Here is a 24,102-nt window from a genome sequence, read left to right as displayed (position 1 = left end):
AAGAGGAATCTAGAAGCCACAGCTGAGAGCAATTTTTTCTGGAGCTCGCCATTGTAAGGGACCCCTGGAGTCCTGCTTGCCCTGGGGTAAAGCAGCGGCAGGCTCCTCATCCTTGCCCCCTCGTCCCTTTCGCCAGCCACCATCTTTCCTATCTCGTTGGATTTACAGCCTCCAAACCAGGAAGGGTTGACTTCAGATCGCCGGCCTCCCTGAGGCAGGGAAAATTTTGCTGCCCCCTCCTGGGCCCCGTTGCACTCACAGTCTAATAGCAGGATGTCTTGGGAAAGTCGGGAAGCCCCGAACCTGCTCCCCCCGACCCCACCCCTCTTGCTCCAGAGCCACGGTGCCCCCCTTCCAGGTCCCCGTTCACACAGGCCTCGCTTCCAACTTGAGCAGAAGGAGGCTGGGAGCTTTCTCATTTTCGACTGCTTGCGGCCCCACCGCCACCCCCAGCCACCCCCAGCCACTCGGAGGTGGATGCCTCACTGGCTTACTGACTGAAGCTGGCCCTGCCCAAACCACAGTTTTGGACTCCATTCTCTGTGGCAGACTCAGGGATGCCCAGAAGCCTCACCTCCCTCCCTAGCTGGAGTGCCTTGCTCTTTCCAGCTCCTCTCCCCTCCAAATACTAATAATAATGTTGGGATTTGTTAAGCGCTTACTATGTGCCGAGCACTGTTCTAAGCGCTGGGGTAGATACAGGGTAATCAGGTTGTCCCACGTGAGTCTCACAGTCTTCATCCCCATTTTACACATGAGGTGACTGAGGCACAGAGAAGTTAAGTGGCTTGCCCACAGTCACACAGCTGACAAGTGGCAGACCCGGGATTCGAACCCATGACCCCTGACTCCCAAGCCCGTGCTCTTTCCACTGAGCCACGCTCCTTCTCTACCTCTCTAGCCTAAGAACTGAGCTGCTTTATTGGGGCTCCCCTCTGACTCCCAAAGAACTGGGCCAATCATCCAGATAATCCAGGCCCAAGTAGGATTCTTTGGCCTGAATTATCCAGGTGTTCTCCTCACACCGCCATCTCTGTTTTCATCGGCAGTGTATCCCACTCTGCAGTCCTGGGATTCAAGGGGAAGAGGGGGACCCCGGCCAAGTTTAGGAAGGGTGTGAAGCCTCACCCCACCTCATCCCTTAGCCTCCCTGTACTCACAGTCTTCAGTGCCCCTCTTTCACAGCAGCACTCATCCAACATACCCCACCCAAGAATTAAGTGAGGCTGAGGAATGGGGGTGAAGATTGAGAGGGGAAGTCACCTCTCTTTCTTTTCCCTGCATAGTCATCTTTAGACTAGAACAAAAGCACAGATTCCAAGAGGGAGCAGAAGGATGGAGCGGAATATCTGTAAGTTATAAATCACATATTATAAATTATTTATTTACATTAATACCTGTCTCCCCCTCTAGACTATATGCTCATTGTGAGCAAGGAATGTGTTTAACAACTCTGTCGTATTGTTCTCCCGTAAGCATTTTTTCCATTGCTCTGCACACAATAAGGACTCAGTAAATACCAGTGATTAATTGAATATCACTGATTGATGGGAAATGGACTTGAGAGAGGGGTTGGGTTTGGGAGATAGGGAGTTGTTTATTATGCTTGGAGATGAGGTGTAGAGAAATAATCATTGGCCCTTCCATTCACATCTCTCCCACCCTGCCATTTTACTTCAGTTTTTCAAAAGAAATCTACAGAGGGGCCTACAGAAGTGGTTTCTCCTCTTTGTGGAGGGTGAGGGGAGGCAGTGTTTCTATGAATTTACCACTCCCCCTCCTTCTCACTCCTGACTCCTGTCCAATCAGCTTTTCCACTCAAGATGCTGATAGGTGAGGGTTAAAATTTTTTTTTTAATCTGTCTCCCCCCTCAAATTTCTACCTCACTCCAGTGTTTCAGGGCCAAGGTCTTGGACTGCAGGAGTAGGAGCAACTAGAGCCTAAGGAAGACTAAGATCAAAAACTGGTTTTTGTTTAGGTCAGTTTTTCAACCCACATAAGCTACTTTCTGACCAGGAGCCTATAGGTCAGCACTAATCTGCCCAGCTGGGTTTCGAGGATGCAAATAGTTGCAGCAGTGGGGGTTAGGTATCCAGGTCCAGGCACGTGAGGGTCTTAGAGTAGAGTCTGTGGGTTGTGGTGGAGGTGGTGAGTGAGGGCCAGAGTTACCTTGTTCTTGCCCCTCTCCAGCTTCCCCACAACTGGGAGGGAAGCAGTAATGGAGAAACAGCATGGTCTAGTGGAAAGAGCACCCGCCTGGGAATCAGAGGATCTGGATTCTAATCCCATATCGTCCTCTTGCCTGATGTGTGACCTTGGGCAAGACACTTAACTTCTCTGTGCCTCAGTTTCTTCTTCTGTAAAACGTGGGGATTAAATACCTGTCCTCCCTCCCCTTTAGACTGTGAGACAAGACTGCATCTGACCCGATTATCTTTTATCTACCCCAGTGCTTAGAACAATGCTTGGCACATAGTGGATGCTTAACACATACTACAATTATTACTAGTATTATTATTTCCTCAGACAAGACCGATCCTCACCCTTCCTGCAGTTAAAAGGACTTCTTGGAGCTCAATTGGGTGGTGTCTTTGCTTTGTCCATTCGATGCTTTTTATGACAGGCAGAGACCATCATCCTCACTCTATCCCATTTCCCCACTCACCCTCTATCAGAGAAAGGGGGCAGGCTCCATGCCCCTGCCAAGCCTCCCCCAGCCTCTCTTCCCACCTCTCCACAGCTGCATCTCCCCCCTCCCTGGCCCCATATTGAAACTTTAAACGGTGTTAAAAGTTTCTGTTTACGAGGAGCCCTTGAATTTTTAAGGACGTATCAATTCCCTCTCTGTCCAAGTCCTTTCATCCACACAGCTGAGGAGGAGGAAGAGGAGGAAGAAGAGGAGAAGGAGGAGGAGGACGGAAATGAGGAGGAGGAGGAGGAGGAGGAGGAGGAGAGTGGGGAATCCCCCGCGACTAGTCCATCTATACGCTTGCACATGCAAAATTGCACTCCTGCTCCCAGTACTTGTACTCACAGGTACACCCCCCCCTTACATGCACACTGATCAATAGGTACACACACTTAAACTCTAGATAAGGTCCAACATACAAGCCTCTCTTCTTGCTTTTCTGCCCCTGTAAGTTGGAGTCCCTGTGGGGTCAGTTGTCTAGGGGCAAAATAAAATAAGGGATTGAGTCAGAGATGGGGTGGTTCAGGCAAGAAATTGTCCTGGCTCTGGCTCCACCCTGGGAATGGTGCCCCTGGCCCAAGAAATCTGGGTCTTGCTTTCAGTTCTCTACTTCACTTTATTCGTGTAAACCTGGCCCACCCAGAAGGGTTGTACATCTGAAAATCCTAGCCTTCAGGCCCTGCGTAAGCCTTCCGGTTGTTCCTCCCCTTCTCTAGTCCAAACAGGTGGGGGAGGGGATTACAGTTTGGCCAGGCTTTCCGATCCAGGATTGGGGGAGCAGTTCCCCACCCCAACCTTTCACCCTGGTCTGACTCAGCACTAGAGTGTCCTTCTGAACAGGAAGCCCCAGGTCGTCCTCCTCCCTTCATGCTCTTCCTACCTGGTCTCCACACTCCATTCTACTTCCCACAGGCTGCTACCCCTTCCTCCCCCCCCCACCCTCTCTTCCACAGTGGCCCTGCATCCTCCACTTGTAGTCTGATTCCAAGATCAATCCCTCCTGCCCTGGAAAAAGTGAGAGCAGATTAGGGCAGGGGACAGGGGAGAAGGGCCTTGGGGGCCAGGACCAGGAGAGAGGTGAGGTAGAAGGCACTTTCCGTAGGATGTTCTCCCTTTAAACCCTTGGAGAAGGGTGTGTGTGTGTGTGTGTGTGTGCGCGCGCGCATGTGTGTGGTGTTTTATTGAGATAGGAAGAGAAGGGAAAACAGAGGTATAGAGTGGGAGTGGTAGGGGAGTGGAGGGAAACTGAGGCCCCAAGGGCAACGAGCCCCTCATTGATTCCCTTTAATTTTGAGCCTCAAATGTCCATTGGCCTGGACACCTCACAGACAGGAGGATGAGGAAGGCCCTCCCCTCCCCTCCCTATGCCATCTGCATTCCCAATTCCCCTCAGCCCCTGCTCTATCCTGGGAAGAACTCAAACATCAGCGGCAGAGTGAGGCCTTTTCAACTTTTAGAACACTGGGAAGGCCCTGGCTGTGGCTCCGGCTGTGACCTTCGTGATGTTGGACTAAGTCGTGAGGAGCCCGAAACTCTGCTCTTCTAGCCGTGATGCTCTTGTATTTATCAATGTCTTTGTCTCATATTTTTTGTTTTCATCTTTCCTTATGAATCTACTGCTAACCCTCTCACCCTCTTGTACTCTTAAAGTGTGAGCCCCTTCAGGGGGCCAGAGACTGTGTCTATATCTCATCTGTGAGGTTTTTTCCCCAGGTCCAATACTTTGTACAATTTAGGCACCTACTAAATGCTACTATTATGACCTACTACCTACTACTAATTCTTCTACAACGCTACTACTGTTAGGCAGAGAGGGGAAGGGGACAGGGAAGGGAGTTTGAACCAGTCACTGTCCACAGGACAGAGTTGGATGTCCTCCAACCTGTCCCTTTGGGGAGAAGGAAGAAAATTATCCGGCAATCCCCAGAGGCCCTATCTGATGAGCCCCAGGGTAATGGACAGACTGTGGGTTTTATGCAGTCTAGGATGGACAGTGAATCAGAAAATGAGGCTTTGGAGAGAGAGGAGGTTGTCTTTTGGGTCTTCCTCTCTTGGAAGTAATTCGGTGCCTGAGTCTTGCCTGTTGGCCAGGGAAGGCCGGGGTTCCTTCCAGATGATTCCCCCTTGACATGTGTGGCTGAGTCTACAGGCCCCGCTCCCTACGCTGGCTCTCACAAGTCCCCCCGCCCCTGATAAAAACTGGGGAGGGTGGGCAAGTGAAGGGGAGGAGGGGGGCACCAAGCAGGGCCCAGGAGAAAAAAAAGGTAACGGTGAGGGTCAGTGGGGATATTTACACTCTGACACATACACACAGACACATAGTGTTTAATGAGAGTTTGTGTGTGTCAGGGTATGCGTGCATGTCTATATGTGTTAAGATGACTCAGTGACAGGGCTCTTCTGTGTGTATATATGTAAATGTGTTTCAGTGAGTTCCAGTAAAGAGTGTGTTAGTGTACCCTCATTTCCCCTATCCGCCCTCCCCTCTGCGTCATCTAGGCACTTGGCTCCGTACCCCTTAAGCGCTTTGATGCTCACCCCAGTCCCACAGCACTTGTATAAATATCCTTATACTCTACTATTTCCCCCATATGTAATATATTTTAACGTCAGTCCCCTCCTGTAGACTGTAAGCCCTTTGTGGGCAGGGAACCTGTCTACCAACCCTTTCACACTGTATTCTCCCAAGCATAGAGTACAGTGCTGTGCACACAGTAAGCGGTCAGTGAATATGATCGATCGATACGGCGTATGTGTCAGTGCGTGGGGTGACAACACGAAGGGTCTATACGAGCATGTTTTATCAGTGCTAGAGGTTTCTGTTAGCGTGTGATGTATGACTATGTTGTGTGTGAATGTGGGGGTGTATGTCCCTGAGGTCTGTGTGTCGATGTGTGATATGTGGGTAAGTTTTAAGCGAGTGGATTTGAGACAATGCATCGGTGCTTTAGGGGTGTGCGGAACAGTGTTTAGGTAGGTAAGAGAGCGGTGTGTGTTAATGTGTGTCAGAGGATGTTGGTATACGAGGGGATCGATGAATATTAACGTGTCTCGGTGTCGGGAGTGTGTGTCGGTGAACGAAGGGAAGTGTGTATTGGTCTGTGATGTGTGTGGGACGGTGTGGAGTGTGTACATTTCAGTGTGGGGTGCGTGGGGTGCGTGTGCCCGTGTCTGTAAGCTTGTGGTGCGGGATGTGTGTAGGTTCGTGGTGTGGCGTGCGTGTAGGTTTGTTCTGTGGGATGTGTGTGTGTGTGTGTGCGTGCGTGTGCCTATGTGTGTGTGTGTGTGCAACGGGGGTGGGAGCGGGTGCGGTCGGGGCGGGAGGGCTGGGCCGCTGCCTCCCTCCCTTCCTCCCCCCCCCTTCTCGTGCGCTTGGTTCCAAACTTTGTCTAAACTTTCACTTTCAGAGAGCGCGGCGAGGCGGGGTTACCGAGCGGCATGGAGTAGAGAGCGAGAGAGGAGAGAAGAGGAGAGGAGAGGAGAGGAGGAGAGGAGAGGAGAGGAGAGGAGAGCAGGAGAGGGAGCGAGCGAGAAGGGCGAGCGAGCGAGCGAGCCAGAGAGCCGCGGCGGCGGCGGCGGCGGCGGCGGCGGCAGCGGCGGCGGCGGCGGCGGCGGCGGCGGCGGCGGCGGCGGCGGCGGCGCGGGGCGCGGGGGAGGCCGGAGCGGCGGCCGGAGCGCGGCTCCCCGAGTCCCCGGCCGAGCGGCTCCTCCGACAGCCATGTACTCCCCATACTGCCTCACCCAGGTAACCCGCCGGGAGCCGCCGCCCCCGCCCCTTGGGGATGGGGAGGGGGCTCGGGAGGGGGGGGGGGGAGAGGCGGGGAGGGGGGTGGGGGGGGCCTTGCCTGCAGCCCTACTCGGCTCGGCTCGGCTCGGCTCCCCGGCTCCCCGCCCGCCCATCCGTCCGCGCCGCGCCGAGCCGGGAACGGAGCGGGGCGGAGGGGAGAGCAGCGGGCAAGTTTCCAAACCCTTTGTTATAATCTCCGCACATGGGCGCAGAGTTCAGAAAATGGCGCTTCTCCCAAATTTATTTCGGGAATAAAAGAGAAAGAGAGAGAGAGAGACAGGGAAAGAGAGAGGTGGGAGAGTGGGGTGAAGAGGGGCGGCGGGGAGTCCAGGAGAAGGGCCCCGCGGCGGGGAGGGGACGAGAGGGGGAGCGGCCGGGAGCGCCCAGACTCCGACCCCAGCCTCGGCCCCGGCTCGGACTCCGGCGCCTCCCCCTCGCCCCCACCTCTCCGTCCAGCTCCCTCTCGCGGGCTCGGCGACTCCTAGACTCCCTCCGGCTCCCTCTTTCCGTGCCCGAGTTCCCGGGCTCTCGGACCTCCCTCTGTCTTTCCGGCCTCGGGCGGGGATCTCTACGCCCGCGGTTTCGGCAGTGCGGTTCCCGTCGGAATAGCGGGAAGGAGGCCGCCCTCCCCGCCCTCCCCCCTCCCCCCCGCCGGGCTCCACTCCGGGAGCAATTCACCCTCATCCCCCCCGTGCCGCGGTCACACATCCCCGATCTCCTATCGTCAGCCCAGCCGCCTCTCCGGCTTTGCTGCCCATTTCCCGCTCGCGGGGCCCGCTCCCTCCAGAAAGTTTTTTCGCTCCAACTTTAAATTCCGACGCGGGGACGACAGAGGCGGGAGAAGGGGAAAGCTGAGCCTGGGGTTGCTCCCGGTCCCGCGTCCTGCCGGAGGAAGATGGGAAAGAAATATTTTCTTCAAAATGCAGGGAAAATAATCCTCCCCCTCCTGAGCCCCTGGCATAATCCGGAGGGTGGAAGATGTGGGTAAGAGGGATTCCGGACGGGACTGCCGTCTTCCCCTCCCCAGGGATTCATTTCTTCCCTCCTCCTACCTCGCCACCCATTCCCGAAATGTGTCTGAGAGAATAGCGACTGGACCAGCGACTTCCCGGCACCGTGATAGAGAGCGCGACAGACCCCCGTGTAGAGACAGAAGCGGCACGATAGACCCCGTGAAGAACGGCCCCAGGGCGGACCGTAGATTTCGGGGCCAATTCGGACCCCGGGGGATCGGAATTGGACGCAGGAGGAGCTGGTCCCGGCTCCACCGAAGTGGCCGCCCCGGCGAGGAGAGCAGAAGAGCCGGAGTGGGGCGAGAGAGAGAGGGAGAAAGAGAGGGAGAGTGAGAGGAGAGAGCGAGAGCGAGCGAGAGATGTGTGCGTGCCTTTTTGTCAATGCTAGTCTATGTGTGTATTCGTGGCATTCCCCCCATTGCTATCTGTACCTAGGTTCGGGCCTCTGGATGCCCCGGGGTCCTATACGCGGACAGAACCGTAAGTCCCCAGGTATGGGCAAGAGACAGCGCCACGTGTGTCTCGTGTCATGTACACAGACAGGGCCGCATGGGCCCGTATGAGGACCCGGGGCTGGGCCACACCGGTGGGTGTTCGCTGGGCGTTTGTCCGTCTATCCCCAGGTGAGCCTGGTCGGACCCGCCCGTGTCCCGGAGATGTGCCAGAGGGTGTCAGAAAGCTGGGGATTTCCCGGGGTCTTGGGGGGAGTAGGATGGAGAGGAGTTTACCCTACTGAATCGCAAGGAGCATCCCCGGTCGTATGTGCTTCCACGCCTCAATCGCCGCCCGAGCCCTGGAGCCTGGGCCGGATGGAGACCTGAGCTGGAAGAAGACGAGGTGGCGGGAGGAAGGCAAGGGAGCGCAGGGCGATTAGCAGGGGCTTGCTCCGACCCGGCGTTTCCACATCACGGGGGAGCCAGGCCCGCGGAATCCCGGCCACTCACGCGGAGCTGAGGGACTGGAGCAGCGGGTGCTGCCCGGCCAGCGGGACCCGAGAGCAGGGAAGGCCAGAGAGGGCGAATTTGGCGGAGTTTGGGGAGGAGGGAAAGGCGGCAGAAGAAACCGAGAGCCCAGGGAAGTTCAGTTAATAACTGGGGGGGAAAGAGGTAGGGCCTTCCCAGCAACTGGAGTTACTGAATTAGTGAGGTGGGGGCGAATTGGTTTTCTCGTAAGAGGGAGCATAAATGACTGTAGGGAGGGCCTCTCGAGGGTGTGCATGCTCCCAGTTTCCTCCCTCTCCCCCACGATGGAGTCCCCTTTATCCTCCGGACCTCCACGATTAGGGAAAGTTTGCTACTGCCCTGGCCTGATCCTCGAAGTCGGCGGTCACCTGATTACTCTCAGCCTCCCTGGTCCTGGCTCCCCCCTGTCTCTCAGGGAGCACAGCCCTGACTAATTGACTCCTTCTCCCCGTGTCACCCAAATACCGCTGCCCCTTCTTCCATTCCCCGTTCCTGTCTGGGTCTGGCAGCGGCGGCTGGGCCTCTTCTCTGCGCGGACTCTCTTGGAACCCACCGCTCGAGCAGAGGTCGGCTATTTGCCCACAAAAAGCCCAGCTCGCCCACTGCTCCCAAGGCCGCTTCCACGAGCAGAAAATACTCGCTCACATCCCATCGGCCCAAAGCGCGTCTCTTCTGGGCCAGGGAAGGGGGTGCCGCGCCCCCCAGCGCTGGGTGCTTTGTGGGCGAGCTTGGCCTCGCCGCTTCCTAATTACCCATTTCCCCACTCTGTATTTTTCTTTTCAAGGCGCTCTAAATTACCTGTTATTTTCTATTCCTTCTTTCCTTTCCCCTCTTTCTTCTCTCTCTCTCTCAATATTACTGCCTTTACCAATCGTGAGTTATTTCGATTTGGAAATCCCGGCCGTCTTCCCCACTACCTTCCCACCCCCATAACACACACATATACCAGTTACCTCTTACCTCCTCTCGCTCCCCTCCCATCAACGGGAGGGGGCGGCGACGGGAGGAAGCGGGACAGAGGTGAGAGGGAAGGGGGGGGGGTGGCTCGGCCCGGCCCAGCCGCTCTCACCTGCTTAGATTTCAAAAGAGCTTTAGAAATAAAATATTAATTCTTCCTCGGGCTGGTGGATGGAAAAAGTGAGGGAAGCACCTTGGTTCGGGGAAGGGAAAGCTGGGAAGTCTCAGGCCTCGGTCCCTCTCCTAGTCCCGGCCCTTCTCTATCCCGCTTCTCTCTGCCCTGTGTGGGCCAGATTCCCTGTCACCCTTTAGATCGGTGGGAACCGTACATTGAATTTCTAGGATTCCCTCCTCTGCACCCGGCTGGCGGTTTAAGCGGGGTGGGGAGGGGAATGGGACGGGATTTTACCATTTTTTAAGAAAGAAAAGCAATTACACCCCCCCCCCCCCAGAGAAAAGTACAAGGAAACGGGAAGTTAGAGACACAGAGATAGAGCCTATGGGTCTACATCGCGAATTACTCAGGTCACTCAGGCCAAAAGGTAATCTAGTATTTCAGGCCGATGGACGTAATCATCATTATCGTCATCATCATCGTTATAATTATAATAATTACAATTATAATTGTGGTATTTGTTAAGCACTTACTATGTGCCGTGCACTGGGCCCAACGCTGGATTACTGAGGACAGGCTGTTTTTGGCCAGAATTTTCCTTATAATCTGAACAGACCCTATCAAGAGACCCAGAGAGACCGATAGATAGAACCAGCGAGAAAAGCTAGGTGTGGCGGGGGGGTGGGGGAGAGGGGGGCAGGGGGACAGGTTCAGGCGAGCTCCAATCGGGCAAATATCCTGGGCTTTGAGTGACCTGGGGAGCCTTCCTCACTCCCTTCTCCGTTTCCCTTTCCCAGCACGATACCGTCCCCCCCCCCCCTCAGGCGACACCCCCCCCCCCCATACACATAGCTCGGATCGGGACTCCCGAACTCAACTGAGGCCTGGACACTCTTAGGCCGGAGCCCATCCGAGCAATCCGGTACCACGGGCCGTGCTCGGGAGGCCCCGGGCCTGGCCCGTTATTTTTTTTAATTCTCCAGGTCCGGAGCAGGCTCGTTTCTGAGTCGGAAGAGCCAGAGAAGTGGCCCCAGTCCCCCAAGCGACTCAGGGAGGAGGAGATGTTCCCAGGATGAACCGCGAAGGGATAACCGGGCGGATTATCTGGGGAATTGCTCCTGCTCTCTGCCCCCTTCTTTAAACCTTTCCCTCCCAGTTAGCTTCGCCAGCCGGGAAGTCAGGGCCGCCGTCAGCCAGTCCCTCGAGTTCGTCCGCCCTACGATCAGTCCGCCTGCCCTTCGATCCGTCCTTCAGTCAGTTCGCCTGTTTCCCAGTCCATCCTCCTGTCCCTCGGTCCGCCGCCGGTCAATCCTTCTGTCATTCGGTAGGTCGCGGTTGCACCCGGCTGTATGCAGGGAACGGAGACTTCTCTCCTTTTCCCCTCTGATTCTAAACCCCAAATTGGTTTCAAGTTAGAGTCAGTGCATGAATGAAAAGGGCTGGGAGCGAGCGAGGAGTCGGAACCCCGAGGCCCCGGCCCAGGAGAATGGCGGGGAGCGGGGTGGAAGGAAGGGGGAGCGAAGCCGGGACGGTTGACAGGAGGATGGGAGTAGGGCCCGGGGCTAGGGTCCAGGAGCAGGTTCCGGGGGGCCGGCTGGGCCGTTGAATTATTGATCGGAGTGAAAAAGCTTTTCTGGAAAGATCAGCGAGAACAGGGCAAGGGGAGGAGGAATGGGGGCAGATCAGAACCGGGATGGGGACACGGGTTAGGGACTGCCTGAGGAAGCCAAGCAGCACCCCCTCCCTTCCCCAATTCCAATCCCACCGCCTGTTTAGCTGCAGGGGGAAAGTGCGGGGGAAAACATGAATCGTTCTGATCCAGGAAAGAAATGTAGAAGCGGATCCGAGTTAAACACACGGCGGAGTACATACGGACCCAGCTATATACTCGCCGGCAGCTCCAACCCCCGGCCACCAGCCCAACACACAAGTATATAAGGACACAGCTAGACACACGCGGGTACAACCTCCTCCTCAAATACACACACAGGTATACAAGGAAACGTACATCCAAGGGCCTTCCGTCACAGATCGATCAACCAGTTAATCCACTTTACTGGGTGCAGAGCACTTGGGAGAGAATACTGTACGCCAGAGTTGGTAGATCCGTTCACTGCCCACAAGGAGCAGACAATCTAGAAGGGGAGACGGGCGTTAAAATCAATTACGGCCAAGGGAAATGGAAAAGTATAAGGGAAAGTACATAAGTGCGGTGGTGCACTTATGTGTACCCTCAGGCACTCCTCCCCTCACACATACACACACCTATAGAAACACACACAGGTAACTGCGCAGATATGCAGACAAGCACAGACGCACGAATAGAATCACTGGCACAGGGAGTCAAGTACAGATCCACACACACGGACAACCCCGCACAGATATTCAGACTCACAAATAAACACACCCCGAGGAACCCACCCCCTTATGCATACATATATACCCAGACACGCACTCAGCCGTGCCACTCAGGCAGACAGTCTCACACACTGGCAGCGAGCACAGACACAAAGATCCAGCGACGACACCCTCCTTCCCACCAACTTTCCATAAAGTCAAGCCCCTGTGTAAATTGGAGCTCTCCCGGGGATCAACCTCTCCCCCATCCTGTCCATCCCTCTGCCTTCGGACTGTCCGAACGGATGGGGGTCTGGTCGACATTTTACAGAAGCCCGTTCCCCCGCGCCCGGTGCTGGGACTGAGTTCTGGCTCTGGGGAAGGGAGCGGGGATTTAGAGCGGAGGAAGCAGGGAGCCCCCTGGAGTGTCGGGTTGGTGTTGGTGTTGACACCGCTGAGACATGTTTGTCTTTGTTGTGATGTTTGTGCAAATCAGCGCCCCCGACTCCCCCTATACCCCCCTTCCCCTGCTCACCCCGCCTCCCGCCGACACAGCTGGGCGCTCCCCCCCCCCACCTCCCGCCTCTCCTCTCTCTCCTTGCCAGGACCTCCCTCCCCTCTCCCCCTAGGGACCCCCGTTTTGGACAGTTCCCCCCTAGGCAACTAGAGGGAGTAGTCGGGGAGCATCAGGAGTGGGATATAGGAGAGGGCGGTTCACCAGGGGAAAGTGGACAGGGGTAGAGCTGGGGCCCTGGAAGAGAGATTGAAGGTTCACAAAATAGCCGGGGCGGGGGTCAGGACAAGGAGTAGGGAGACGAGGCCCCCCGAGAAGAGCGGCCGGGACTCGAATCTGGGGCTGGAGGGAGAGGGGTATGTGTGTGTGTGTGTGTGTGTGTTCATCCTGGGGAGAAGAGCCCAAGAGAAGACTGCCATGGCCAAGCAACGTGTCCAGACCCCTGACTGAGTTAAGTGGGGCAGCCATGGGCAAAGTGAGAGCATTACACTCTACCCCTTAGTTGAAAGTATTTAGTCCCAGCAGCTCTTTCCTCTTCCCAGGTGATACCCTTGGCCCCTCTGGCCCATTGCTCCACCACCCAGAAGCCATTTTGGGGATATTGGACCTACTCTTCCTGGCACAAGGCTTCACCTTTCCTTTAGGGGACTTGGGCAAGAGGGGAACAAAGAGGAGCCCACCCAGTCTGGGACCACCCCTACTATCCCTAAGTAACCCTGGAACAATCTCACCCTCTCAACCCAATTCAGAGTTAAGACATTAGCCAGACATACTCCTTAGTGTTCAGCTCCTGGGATTCAAAATTCTGGTCCCTGGGACCTTGGGGTAAGAAAGGAGGGCAGGGTTAGGGGTCCATCTGGACCCATAAAGACCACATCAAGGAGGAGTGTAGGATTGTGTGTGTGTGTACATGTTCATATATGTATGTGCACTTATGTTTTGGTGTAGGTGTGAATATCTGTACGTATGTGTCCACAATGCGGCTTCTGACAGTTGGATAACCTGTCACCTACCCCATGTACCTCTCTGTGAGGTGATGTATTTTCTCTCTCCCTATCTCTCTCCTCTTGTCCTCCTTCCCTTGCTCTTCTCCTTCCCTCCTTCCCTCCCTTCCTCCCTTCCTCCCTCCCTGTCGGTTACCATTACTGAAGCTTTTCCCCTCGGGACACTTTCCCAATTTCTGAGTCAAAGTTTGGACCCAGAACTCCTTTTCCTGGGCCCCACCCCCCTCAATACCAACACTGAGAGCCTAGAAGAGCTTTGTTTCACTTTACCCAGTGTCCTCCCTCTGAGTATGGGCAGAACTGCCATTGGGGCAGCTGGGCCATTGCCTCTTGTGATAGCCCAAGCACTTTGGGAACTACTGTATTCATGGAACGGCCCTTCAATCGCCCAAACTTGGGTGTTCCAGGCTTGAGATGGGTCTGGGGAGGTTTAGGGAGCTCCCAGTGTCCATACCGTGGTCCTGGAACTGCAAATCTCAGGAGGACCGCACGAGTGTGTGTGTGCATGTGTGTGTGTGTGTGTGCGCGTGCGTAAACATATTGCCAGGGGGATTTGAAGCCCACCTGCCTCACTCCATATTTACCATGATATCGATCGGCAGGGATCCTGACACAGAACATCATGTTCCTGGGCTCCAAAACAATTGTCTACTTATACTTTGAGGGACTTTGCCTTTCTCCCTTGCCCTTCATTCTATCCTCCTTCAACTTCTCTCCACTTCTCTCTATCTATCTGAGCCTTTGCAAAATTTTCTCAGACTACAAACATCTCCAACCAAAAAAGCTCAGCCTGTCATCGTCACAGCCTGGCAGGCCAGAGCTGAAACCCCTGATGCCTTTGAGCCAGGAGAGCCAGGTTTTCAGGCTTATTGCTGGGAATGAAGTGGGGCAGTGGGTGGGATTGCCGGTTTCTTGTTTTTTCAGATTTTTTCAGATTTGCAGCCTGATTTCTCAGCCCGGTATTGCTCTCTCTGACAGCTCTGGCCTTTCCCTCTCGGAGATGACCTTGGGGCTTCCCTGGGGATGTGATCTCACACGAGCCGCCCTTCTCGGCCATACAAGAAACTTCTCCTGCCCCTGGCTGGTCAGGGAGAGAGACTGGTCATCAGGCACTTCAGGATCCTGGGAGACTGAGCCAGTTGTCTGCTTATCTGGGGCCAGAGCCACAATGTGGGGAAATGTAGCCGCTGAGGAGGGAACCTGGGCTGACTGCTGGGAAGAGACTGGGCCAGTGGGGAGAGAGCAGTGGGTCAAGGACAAGGGGGCAGGGGATCTCTCTGTCTCTTCAGTTCATTCATTCATTCAATCATATATATTGAGCGCTTATTTTGTGCAGAGTACTAAGCGCTTGGAATGTACAATTCGGCAACAGATAGAGCCCCCCCCCCCCCCCCCGGAGAGATAGAGTTCCTCACAGAGTTCAGCTTGATTCAGCCCTGGGGACTGTACTTCCCAAGAAGCTCCACCACCCCATGGGTCCACCCTGCCTCTCCCTGCCCTGGGCAAGGGAAGAAAGAGGGGACTAGACACACGTGATTGGCTTCTATCTTTACTCCCAAGGTCTGTGGGATTCATTGACCAGGAGCTGCAGATCCTCAGAGTTGATGTTAGGGCTAGAAGGGGGATAGAAGCCTTGGAAAGACAGAATTGGATTAAATAGGAAGAGGGAGATAGCAAAATTGGGAGGCTGCTTATATTTCAGTCAAACTCCCTGCCCTTCCCTGACCCTCTCATTTCTCTCAACCATGAGCTTGTTTTCCCCTTCCCCCCCAACACTTCCTTCCCCTGCCAGCCCCCTCAACCCCACGTGGAGGGGGCATACAATTTGGGTTGGAGGAGTGAGAATTGGGGCATCTGCTGAAAGACATCCTGATGTGGGAGTAGATTGGGGGAGCAGTGGTGTTGAAAGGGGGTTTGGGAAGATCTTTCTGCCCACTCCACTGGGCTCATCCAATGCAAATGGAGGCAAGCCTCCCCCAGGAGGATATGTGGGGAGAGGTGTTTGGGTTAATTTGATGGGGCGAGCATCAGGCAGGGGGCTGTGAATGCATGTGTGTATGTGTGTGTATGTGTTTGCCATTTCCCTAGGCCCCCGCCCCCGCCCCAGCCCTGGCTGTACCGCCAGCGGCAGAGCGGTGAGTTGAGACGGGCCCCCTGCTAACCAGCTTTTTCCATTAACTGGAGGCCGTGCCCCTTGCCAGTTTTGTTCCTTGGCCGGCTGAGCCGCGCACAGCTCTGCAGAGGCAGAAATCAATTTGTACATCAGCCCAGACGTGTCCTGCTGCCGCCATTCCCCCCGCCCCCCAACACCAGGTCTCCTCCCCTAAGTAGAAGCCCCCTCACCTCAGATTCTTCCCCCAGGTTCTTGGGCTACCTCCACTCTGGGCCCAAGCGGTGGAATGGGCAGGATTTTCCCTCTCTCCTGATCCCGTGGGCCTGTCATCCCTCTTCCTCCCCAACCCTAGCTCAGGCACAGAAGAACCCTTGTGTGTGTGTGTGTGTGTTTTTGGGGAGGGGAAGTGGGGAGAGAAGGGGGGCAGCGGGCAACAGACCTTGCTCTGTCCGTCTGCTTCCCTGCCGGCTCCCTCTGCCTCTCAGAGGTTTTTTTTGGCTGCTTCCCTGCATCTGTCCTGTTGCTGCTGTGTCTGTCAGTCCATCCAGCCATGTGTGCTGCCCTTGGCCCTCCAGGGTCCTGCAACCCCCTCCCACCCCCAATCCTCTTCTCTCACTTCCTTGCTCACTCCCACACCTCAGACAGTATCTGTTATTCTGTTGGGGATGTGACTAGTCTTCTTACTCTGGAGTCTAATTACCCCCTAGCACTCCGGCCTTTCTGCACTGGATTTTCTGTCTAAAGGTTTGAGGTGACAAGACTTTAAAAACTGAGCCAACCTTCCTTCCTTCCTTCCTCCCTTCCTTCCTCCCTTCCTTCCTTCCTTCCTTCCTTCCTTCCTTCCTTCCTTCCTTCCTTCCTTCCTTCCTTCCTTCCTTCCTTCCTTCCTTCCTTCCTTCCTTCCTTCCCTCCTCCCTCTCTCCTTCCCTCCTTTCCTTCTGCCTTCCTTTCTTCCCTTTCCCCCCTGTTTCCCCTTACAGCCCAACTTCCCTTCGCTTAGCCTCACTCCAGCCCCGATAAGAAGATCCTTTTTAGCTAGGAACTAAGTTGTGATTTGGGAGCTGAGAGGCTGTACCTGTAGGTATATGTAGGGTATGGAAACTGTGGGGTCAGGGGAAAGAAAGGGAGTGGTAGTGTGTGTGTGTGTGTGTGTGTGTGTGTGTAGAGGGGAGGCTGAGTGGGGGAAATGTGGGATTCATTCTTTGCAAAAAGAGACCATGCAGGGCGTGTCAGAGTTGGGGGCGGGGGAGCGAGGAAGGGGGCCTGGCAGAGACTTGGCATCGAAACCTTGTTACCCGTCCACCCACCCACTGGAGAGAAAGTTGAGAAGGGGGCAGTGCCCCGGAAAGGGTGGGCACCCCAGTCTCTAGAAATTAGGCAGTAAAGTCTAGTGGGAAGGGCAGGCCAAGCAGTTCAAGAAGCAGAGGGGGAGGTGGTAACTGGGGATGGGGGTGGGACGGGCAAGGGGCAGGTGGTGGGGGGACGGCTCTGCCCAAAGTAAAGTCTGGTTCCTGGTTGTACTGGCAAGAAGCCGCCTGGCTGCAGCTGTACATTCAGCTCCGCGGTGTGCCTGCTGCTGCAGTGAGGCAGCACTGCGGTCCGCCACAGCCAATCAGAAGCTGGGGTTTCACTGGGGAGCCCCCCATCCCCACCTTGGGGGTGCCAAGTGGGGAACCCGGTTACCTGCCAAAGAGTGCAGAGGCCCGCCAGGTCTGCCCATTGAAAGCTAGCAGAGGGATGCCAAGGGGAGCTGGGCGTTTGGGGGCAACACCCACCCAAGCCTCAGAGGAGAATGCTACTTGACTCCCCCCTTGCTGGAGGCAGAGTGCCAGCCCTTTTGGCATTCATAGGGGTGAAGCAGGAGTTCTTGCTGCCGAGCCAACCCTTAGCCCCCAGAAACGGCAAAGGAGCCCAGGTTTTGTGGGACAGGCTTAGGGGGCTCATTCAGGCCCACTTGATGAGCACAGGAGCCTCAGCTTCCTCCAAGGGTAAGTAGGGAAAAGTCTGCTGAATGCCGAAGAGGCCCTGGTTGCCCCTGGCCAGGTCTACACTGATGGGGAGAAGTGGAGGGTGGAGATAATTATCCTAGAATTTCAGGCTAAATCCTCTTGGATCTGTATTATTCAAATAATTGATCCAGAGTTCCTTTTGGTTTTAGTGGTGATCTGGCCTATCTCTCTTTTTGCCTGTCTCTGCTTCTGTTTCTGTCTCTGTGTCCTAGGGCCTCAGTTAATCCTCACTTCCCCAGTGGGAGGAGGAGGAGGGAGAGCTTGGTTTAGAGAAGGTGTGCAGACTTGATTTCCCTCTGAGTGGCCTCTGCCCCAAAGGGAACTTGGAAGCCAGTGACCCGTCTGGGGAGCAGGAATGGAATCCAGGTGTCTTTTCTCCTTGCCTTCTCCCCTTTAAAATGGATAGTTAAACTAAGGACCAGACTGTGAGCCCCCCATGGGACAGGGACTGTGCCTGATCTGATGATCTTGTATGTACCCCAGCGCTTAGTACAATGCCTGACATATAGTAAGCACTTAGCAAATACTATTAAAACAAACAAGCATACGTGCAGGGGCTCAGGTCTGGTGTGGGCATTCAGCACACACTCAGATACACACATACATATACAGTACTACAGACTCCCAAACAAACAAACATATTCTCATGCACGTACTCTCACCAACACAGTTGTGCACAGACAGTTGGAAACACATCCATATACCAAAACAGCAACAACACAAGTGTTAACCTTTTTGTGTGTCCTATGTGACCTGAACTGTAGGTCCCACATTGGCCTTTTCAGTCACATGCACCACACCCAAAGGTGAACTTCACCATCAGTGGTGTCTTCAAATTCGAAGGACAACTACACACACACACACGTACACAATAAAAAAACAGACCTATTCAAATACTCATTTGCACAATTACACCCACACAGGCATAGGTGTGCATATACAGGTGCATACACAGCCATGCACACAACCAGACCTATTTACACACACATATGCACAAGGGAAGGAAGGAGGATCCCTGGTGCTGGGGGAAAACCTGTCTGGCCAGCCCCAGCTGCCCCTTCTCCCCGCCCCAGATCCCACACCCTCCCCCCGGCTCCATCAGCCTGCCTTTCCCCAGACCTGGATTGGGTCCAGGGTATAGAGTGGCTCTCTCTTTCTCTCCATGGCCCTTTTCCTCTGACCTCTTCCCTCCCCTCCCCCTTCCTTGAGAAGTCTGGGGTAGGAGAATCCTCCGAGGAGGGAACCCAACCCTATCCCCTTCCATGGCCTCTTTTTCATCCAAGCTGAAGTCTCTTCCCTTACTTCCCTGAGCCTGGCCTCCCTATCCCTTTTTACCCTGGGAGGAGGGAAAGGTTAGAGAGGGAGAAGTTACTGGTGGAGTTTGGAGGTGGGGCTGAGCCCCTGGGCTCTGGACGGATAATCAGACTCCCTTCAAGTGACAGTGTGAACTCCACCTAATAGGATTATTGCCTCAGAATCATGTCCACTTTGCTCAGCACAATGAGGAGATAAGAACTCATTAGGAGGTGAGCAAATCCCCTGGCCCTTCCTTCCCTTTCACATAGACTCTCTTTGCCCCTTGAGCAGGGAGGCTCCAGCCTGTAGGGACCAGGCAGGAAGCCAGTGGGGAAATGAGGGGCAAGAGGGTGGTTGTTCACCCTTACCCTTCCCTCTGCTCTCTCTCTCTCTCCCTCTCTCTCTATATATAAAATGATCTCTCCAGAAAAAGCAGCTTGAGAGCATTTTCCTTTCTTTTGGGACCTGTTCCTTCTCTCTCGCTAACCCCGAATACCTCCCTCCCTCCCATCTCCCAGCTCTCCAGGGCCTGGGACTCTGCGTAGTGGCTTTGAGGATGATAAGGATTCTAAGGATTTGGGTTCCTCGCATTTCCATGACTTGCATTTCCATGAATAAAGGAACCAGGATTAGGTGTTCCAGAACTGTTTCCCCTCTTACCATGGGGGCTACTGGAAGGGTGGAGGTGGAGGGATGGAAGCGTTGGGGCCTGTTCAGAGCTGAGACTGGAGAGAAGCTATGATGGTACCTGGCCCCCACTCCCTAGTGTTATTATGATTATTATATTTGTTAAGTGTTTTCTATGTATCAAGCACTGTTCTAAGTGCTTGGGGTCTTACCTTATGCTGTCAAGTTGTCTCCAACCCATAGTGACATCATGGACACATCTCTCCCAGAATGCCCCACCTCCATCTGCAATCGTTCTGGTAGTGTATCCGTAGAGTTTTCTTGTTAAAAATACAGAAGTGCTGGGGTAGGTACAAGTTAATCAGGTCAGACACAGTTCCTGTCTCACACGAGGCTCACAGTCTAATTAGGAGGGAGAACAGACACTGAATCCCCATTTTACAGATGAGGACATGAGGCACAAGGAAGTTAAGTGACTTGCCCAAGGCCACCTAGCAGGCAACTGGCAGAGCTGGGATTAGAACTCAGGTCCTCTGACTCCCAGGCCTGGGCTCTTTTCCACTAGGCCGCTTCAGCTCCACAAGATTCCTGGGAGCTCAAGTCCCAGCAACACACAGGACATACAAGCTCCACCTCTCTTTCTCTCCTCTCCCAACACCCTGATATGCCTTAAGCCCTTAGAGAATCCATACTGACACAAGCCTTTGCTTTAAGCTGGGCTTTCCCTATCTGGGTCTACATCCCAGGAGGATGAAGGCAATTTCCTGGCCCCGGACATTGGCCTAGAAACCTAAGGCTAGCAGGGCTTTCCAGAAGTCATCTACTTCTCCAGCCCCTGACTCCAAACAGATCTGCCTGGTTTTTGAGGCAGCTCCCTGCCTGGGATGTTTTAAAGTACACTTGAATTCTCTCCTTCACTCTTTCTCCTCCTCTCTCTCACTCTCTCTCTCTCCCTAGCAGTTCACAGCCCTTCCAGTCGGGAAGTTCTCCACTCTGTCTAACCTAAGCCCATTTGCAAATTAAGCACATTCCCTCTTGGCTTTTCCTCCAAGACTTTTCCTTGGTTTGCCTCACCTTCTCTTCATCAACTGTTGTGTTTTCCTTCAGCTTTCTCTTCTCCGGACTGAAAAAAAAAAAAAAAGTTCCTTTTGGTTTTTCTCGGAGACCATTTTACTCGAAAGTAAAATGAATCATTTCTCTACTTTGGACTCTCTCCAAGGTCTCTACATTCCTCTCAAACGCTGAAGTCCTGAAGTTGACTCAGGACCCACAATTCAGATCTCAGGATTCAGGTGTCCAGGACTCAGGACTCAGGACTCAGGACTTTTGACTCTGAATAGAAAGAATTGTCTTCCAGCTCCTATTTGCATTCAATCTGTTACCCCCCTCCTTGCCCATCCTCCTCCTTGATCGACTGATGCAGCCACTTGTCCCAGTCTTTTTCTCCAGCATCCTGGTCATTTCTTTAATTTGGTGTCATTGACCAACTTAATAAGTTCCTGATGCCATGAGCCAGCTCCTTCTGAAAACTGGTTAATCCCTCTACCCCTTTTGCTCCATCCCCCAAGGCCTACATCGAACACTGAACCATCGATCACAGGGGTGGAACTAGTTCTGCATGGCCCCTAGGGTGAGATTGCGTGTCAATCGCCCCTCCCGACCCTCCTGTACACCTCCGTCTGCTTTATGGGAGGTGGAGAGGGAGAGGATTTAAAGCACAAGGATAAAGAATGCAAGCATCCTGAGTCCCGAACCTATGGATATAGGCCCTCCACAGGGCAGTGGATGTGATGAGTCCCCTCCCATGAAGAAAGGGTTCCCCCCACTCACCCAAGTCCCCCGGGGCCGGCACCCCAGTGATAATTTGGCCCCTGACTGATTACCATTCTCCGAAAGACAATCCTCCAGCCTGTTGTGCACTCTTCTGACCGTTGTGTGATTTAAATTGAATTTACCTGGGTTGTTGTTAAATATATCGTGAGAGACAGAATGAAAAGCCTTACAAGTTTATTAAGTCTATTGCTACCCCCAAATCTATCAGGCTCTTCCGTCTGTCGCAGCCAGAAATCCAATTTGTTTGTCAGAAACCGATCTGCATGCACTAAGCTGAGGTATGTTGTACCAGAGATGCATGTTACACGAAGCCAGTTAGTGGGTGCATATTATGCAGGTAGTAAGTGTTACGGGCCCCAGATTATGATGTGATCTATGAGATAGAGAGGGGCTCGTTTTCTATATGCAAATCAGGGCCACACCCCTCCCTCTCCTACCCTCTCTACCCCAGATGGGCACCAAGCTGTCTCTGAGTAACAGATAAAACTGGGGGACTTGGATGGGGGCTGCCCGGGCAGCTGACATGCCCACAGGATTGGCATCTCCACCTGGGCACCTCAATTTAGCTCCCTCTCCCCCCCGCCACCCACGTCATGACCAGTTTATTTTTACACCCATCCTTTCCCAGCCACGCATGCGCCCTGATGGGTGAAGTTACCCATGGGACATGGTCATGGTATTATTCCATTTATTATTCCTCCACTTTAAAAAATGTATTTGGCCCCTTTAAATGCTCTTGGCACCCATCTGCCTTCTCTGTCACCCTCTTCCTCAGAACGGCTACCCCTCCTCTCTGTCATCCCCACCAGCCCTTCCTGTGTGTGGCTGGAAACCAGGACATGGATGTCTGATTCGGTGGCGGGGCAAGAGGAGGTGACTTCTTTGCACTCCCCTCTCCCTCTCCCCACTGTCCTGCAATGCTTTGAGCGAGGTGACATTCGGCCTGGTGCTTTGCCAGCCTGGGCCACCCTCGGCCTTATCCCAGATCTGGGCAGGAGAGGCAGGGGGTCATGCAGTTGCAGTTGCTGCCCGTTTCCATTTTGCAGGGTTGAGGAGAGCTGGGCAGGCCTGGAGCACAGCTGAAGCTGAAGCTGGGCTCTTTCTTTCCACGTCACCCCTCCCTTCCCTGCGGAGCCCAGCCCTTCCTGGGCCTCCTTGTGGGCCAAGGGCGGGCAGAGAGGCCCCCACCCAGGCTGTTCTGGAGCACCCCGTTCCTCAAAGCGATTTCCCGGCCCTCTCTGAAATGGCTGTGCACCTCCTCCTCCTTCTCTCCTTTCGTCATCTTCTTATATAAACTTGGAGCTTCCAGTTCTTACGCTCTCTCCCACTTCTCTTCTCTCTTCCATTTTCCTTTCACTCGGTCTCTGGGTCTCTTTGCTTTTCACAGTCACCCTTTCCGGGCTTCTTCCTCCCTACTCTCTCTCCTGCACCCCACCGATCTCCCCTCCCTCTCTCCCCCCACCTCCCGTCTCCACCTCCCCCTCGCCCCCCTGCCTGTGGCTTTCGGAGTGCCTGGCTCGGCTCTGGAGTCTTTTTCCCCGGTGGGTTTTTGGTTTCTTCAATCGCTGAAAAATGGGGGAGGAGTAGCATTGTGCTGTCTTGCCAAAGTTGGGGGCCACTTTGAGGTGAACAGAGCTAGGCCAAGGTGAGAGAGGGAACAGTTTGTGTCCTGCCTAAACTGGGCCAGTTATCTCCTTCCCCGTTTTGCTGCTGGGCTGGACAACATGATGAGCGGGGAGCTGGTTTCTCCTGAGTATTTTTGGGTGGATGTATCAAACTCCCCATTTCTCTCCTTATTACTCAATCAAAGGTATTTATGGAGAACTCACTATGTGCAGAACGCTGTACTAAGGGCTTGACAGAGGACAATGCAACAGAATTAGCAGACACGTTCCCTGCCCCTAACGAGCTTACAGTCTACAGGGGCTTACAAAAATAGCTATTTTCAGAGGCAAGGTGGAGGGCCTGGGCCTCGGTGGGACAGGGCTGGTTTGCAGATGAGGTTTTGGAGAAATAGAAGATTCTCCATTGGGTGGGCAACAGGGAAGTAAGGCTGGCCCTCGGTTCTGAAGGGTGGTGACCCAGGTTGTTGTCAGCGAAGGCTGAGACTGATTGCGCTGGGGTGGTGTGAGCTGGGGAGATAAAGGGGAAGGGAGAAATTAACGGACACCGCCAAGGGCCTCTCCTGGACAGGGAGCCCAGGAAGACCCCCCTTAGACGGCCTTTACAGGGGATGGAGTCTCCGACAATCCTCTTTCCAGATTCAGAGAAGAATGGCTGGAGATTTGTCCAGGAAGGACACTGGAGTTTCCCAGGACGGTAGGGGATGTAGTCTGTCCTGGAGGCCAGGAGGTGCCCGAGAGGGAAGGGGAGATGCCATGGGTGGAGTGTACCCCTCCTCCCCCCCCAGTGGGGAGGCTCCCGGCATGTCTCCCCACCTCGCCCATGTGCACAGCACCCCAGGCTCTCACCCCGCCCTCTGCGGACTCGCTGCCGCAGGTTGGCCCACACGCACGTGTGCATCGTCGACCCCGGCCCTGGCCCCGGGCGGAAAACGGGCCGAGCGACTCCCAGGAACTGGGGCGGGGGCGGCGGCGGCAGGCCCCACGGCCCCCGGCCGGGGTGAGAGAGATTTGAAGAACCGGTTTGCTGCCCTTCTCTCCGCCACACGTTTCCTTGCCTGTTACTCTGCACAAAACAAAGTTTGCTAAGTAACTTAAAATGTTATTTGAGGACGGGCTGGCGGGGGCCCAACGCGGCGCTGTGGAAACTTGTTTTTCGTCGTTGCAAAAGTATTAAAGACACACTATCTGTGGGGTGGTGGTTTGCTGCTGCTGCTGCCACC

At 54.5% G+C, this 24,102-nt stretch overlaps 1 protein-coding gene across 4 annotated transcripts in view; it reads left to right on the top strand.

The window, feature by feature from the left end:
- The first annotated feature begins 6,356 nt into the window (after window positions 1–6,356).
- The window catches only part of NFIX (nuclear factor I X), a 122,622-nt gene continuing 104,876 nt past the window's right edge, over window positions 6,357–24,102 (top strand). For all 4 annotated transcript variants that reach the window (XM_039910459.1, XM_039910457.1, XM_039910458.1 and 1 more), the window contains exon 1: window positions 6,357–6,435. In XM_039910459.1, coding sequence (XP_039766393.1) covers window positions 6,409–6,435 — 27 coding nt within the window. In that variant the 5' untranslated portion in view covers window positions 6,357–6,408. The remainder of the gene's footprint in view (window positions 6,436–24,102) is intronic.

Source organism: Ornithorhynchus anatinus, chromosome X2 (assembly GCF_004115215.2).
Source record: "Ornithorhynchus anatinus isolate Pmale09 chromosome X2, mOrnAna1.pri.v4, whole genome shotgun sequence".
NCBI lineage: Eukaryota > Metazoa > Chordata > Mammalia > Monotremata > Ornithorhynchidae > Ornithorhynchus > Ornithorhynchus anatinus.
The sequence above is the reverse complement of the archived record's forward strand: the minus strand, read 5'-3'. Positions and strand labels throughout refer to the sequence as shown.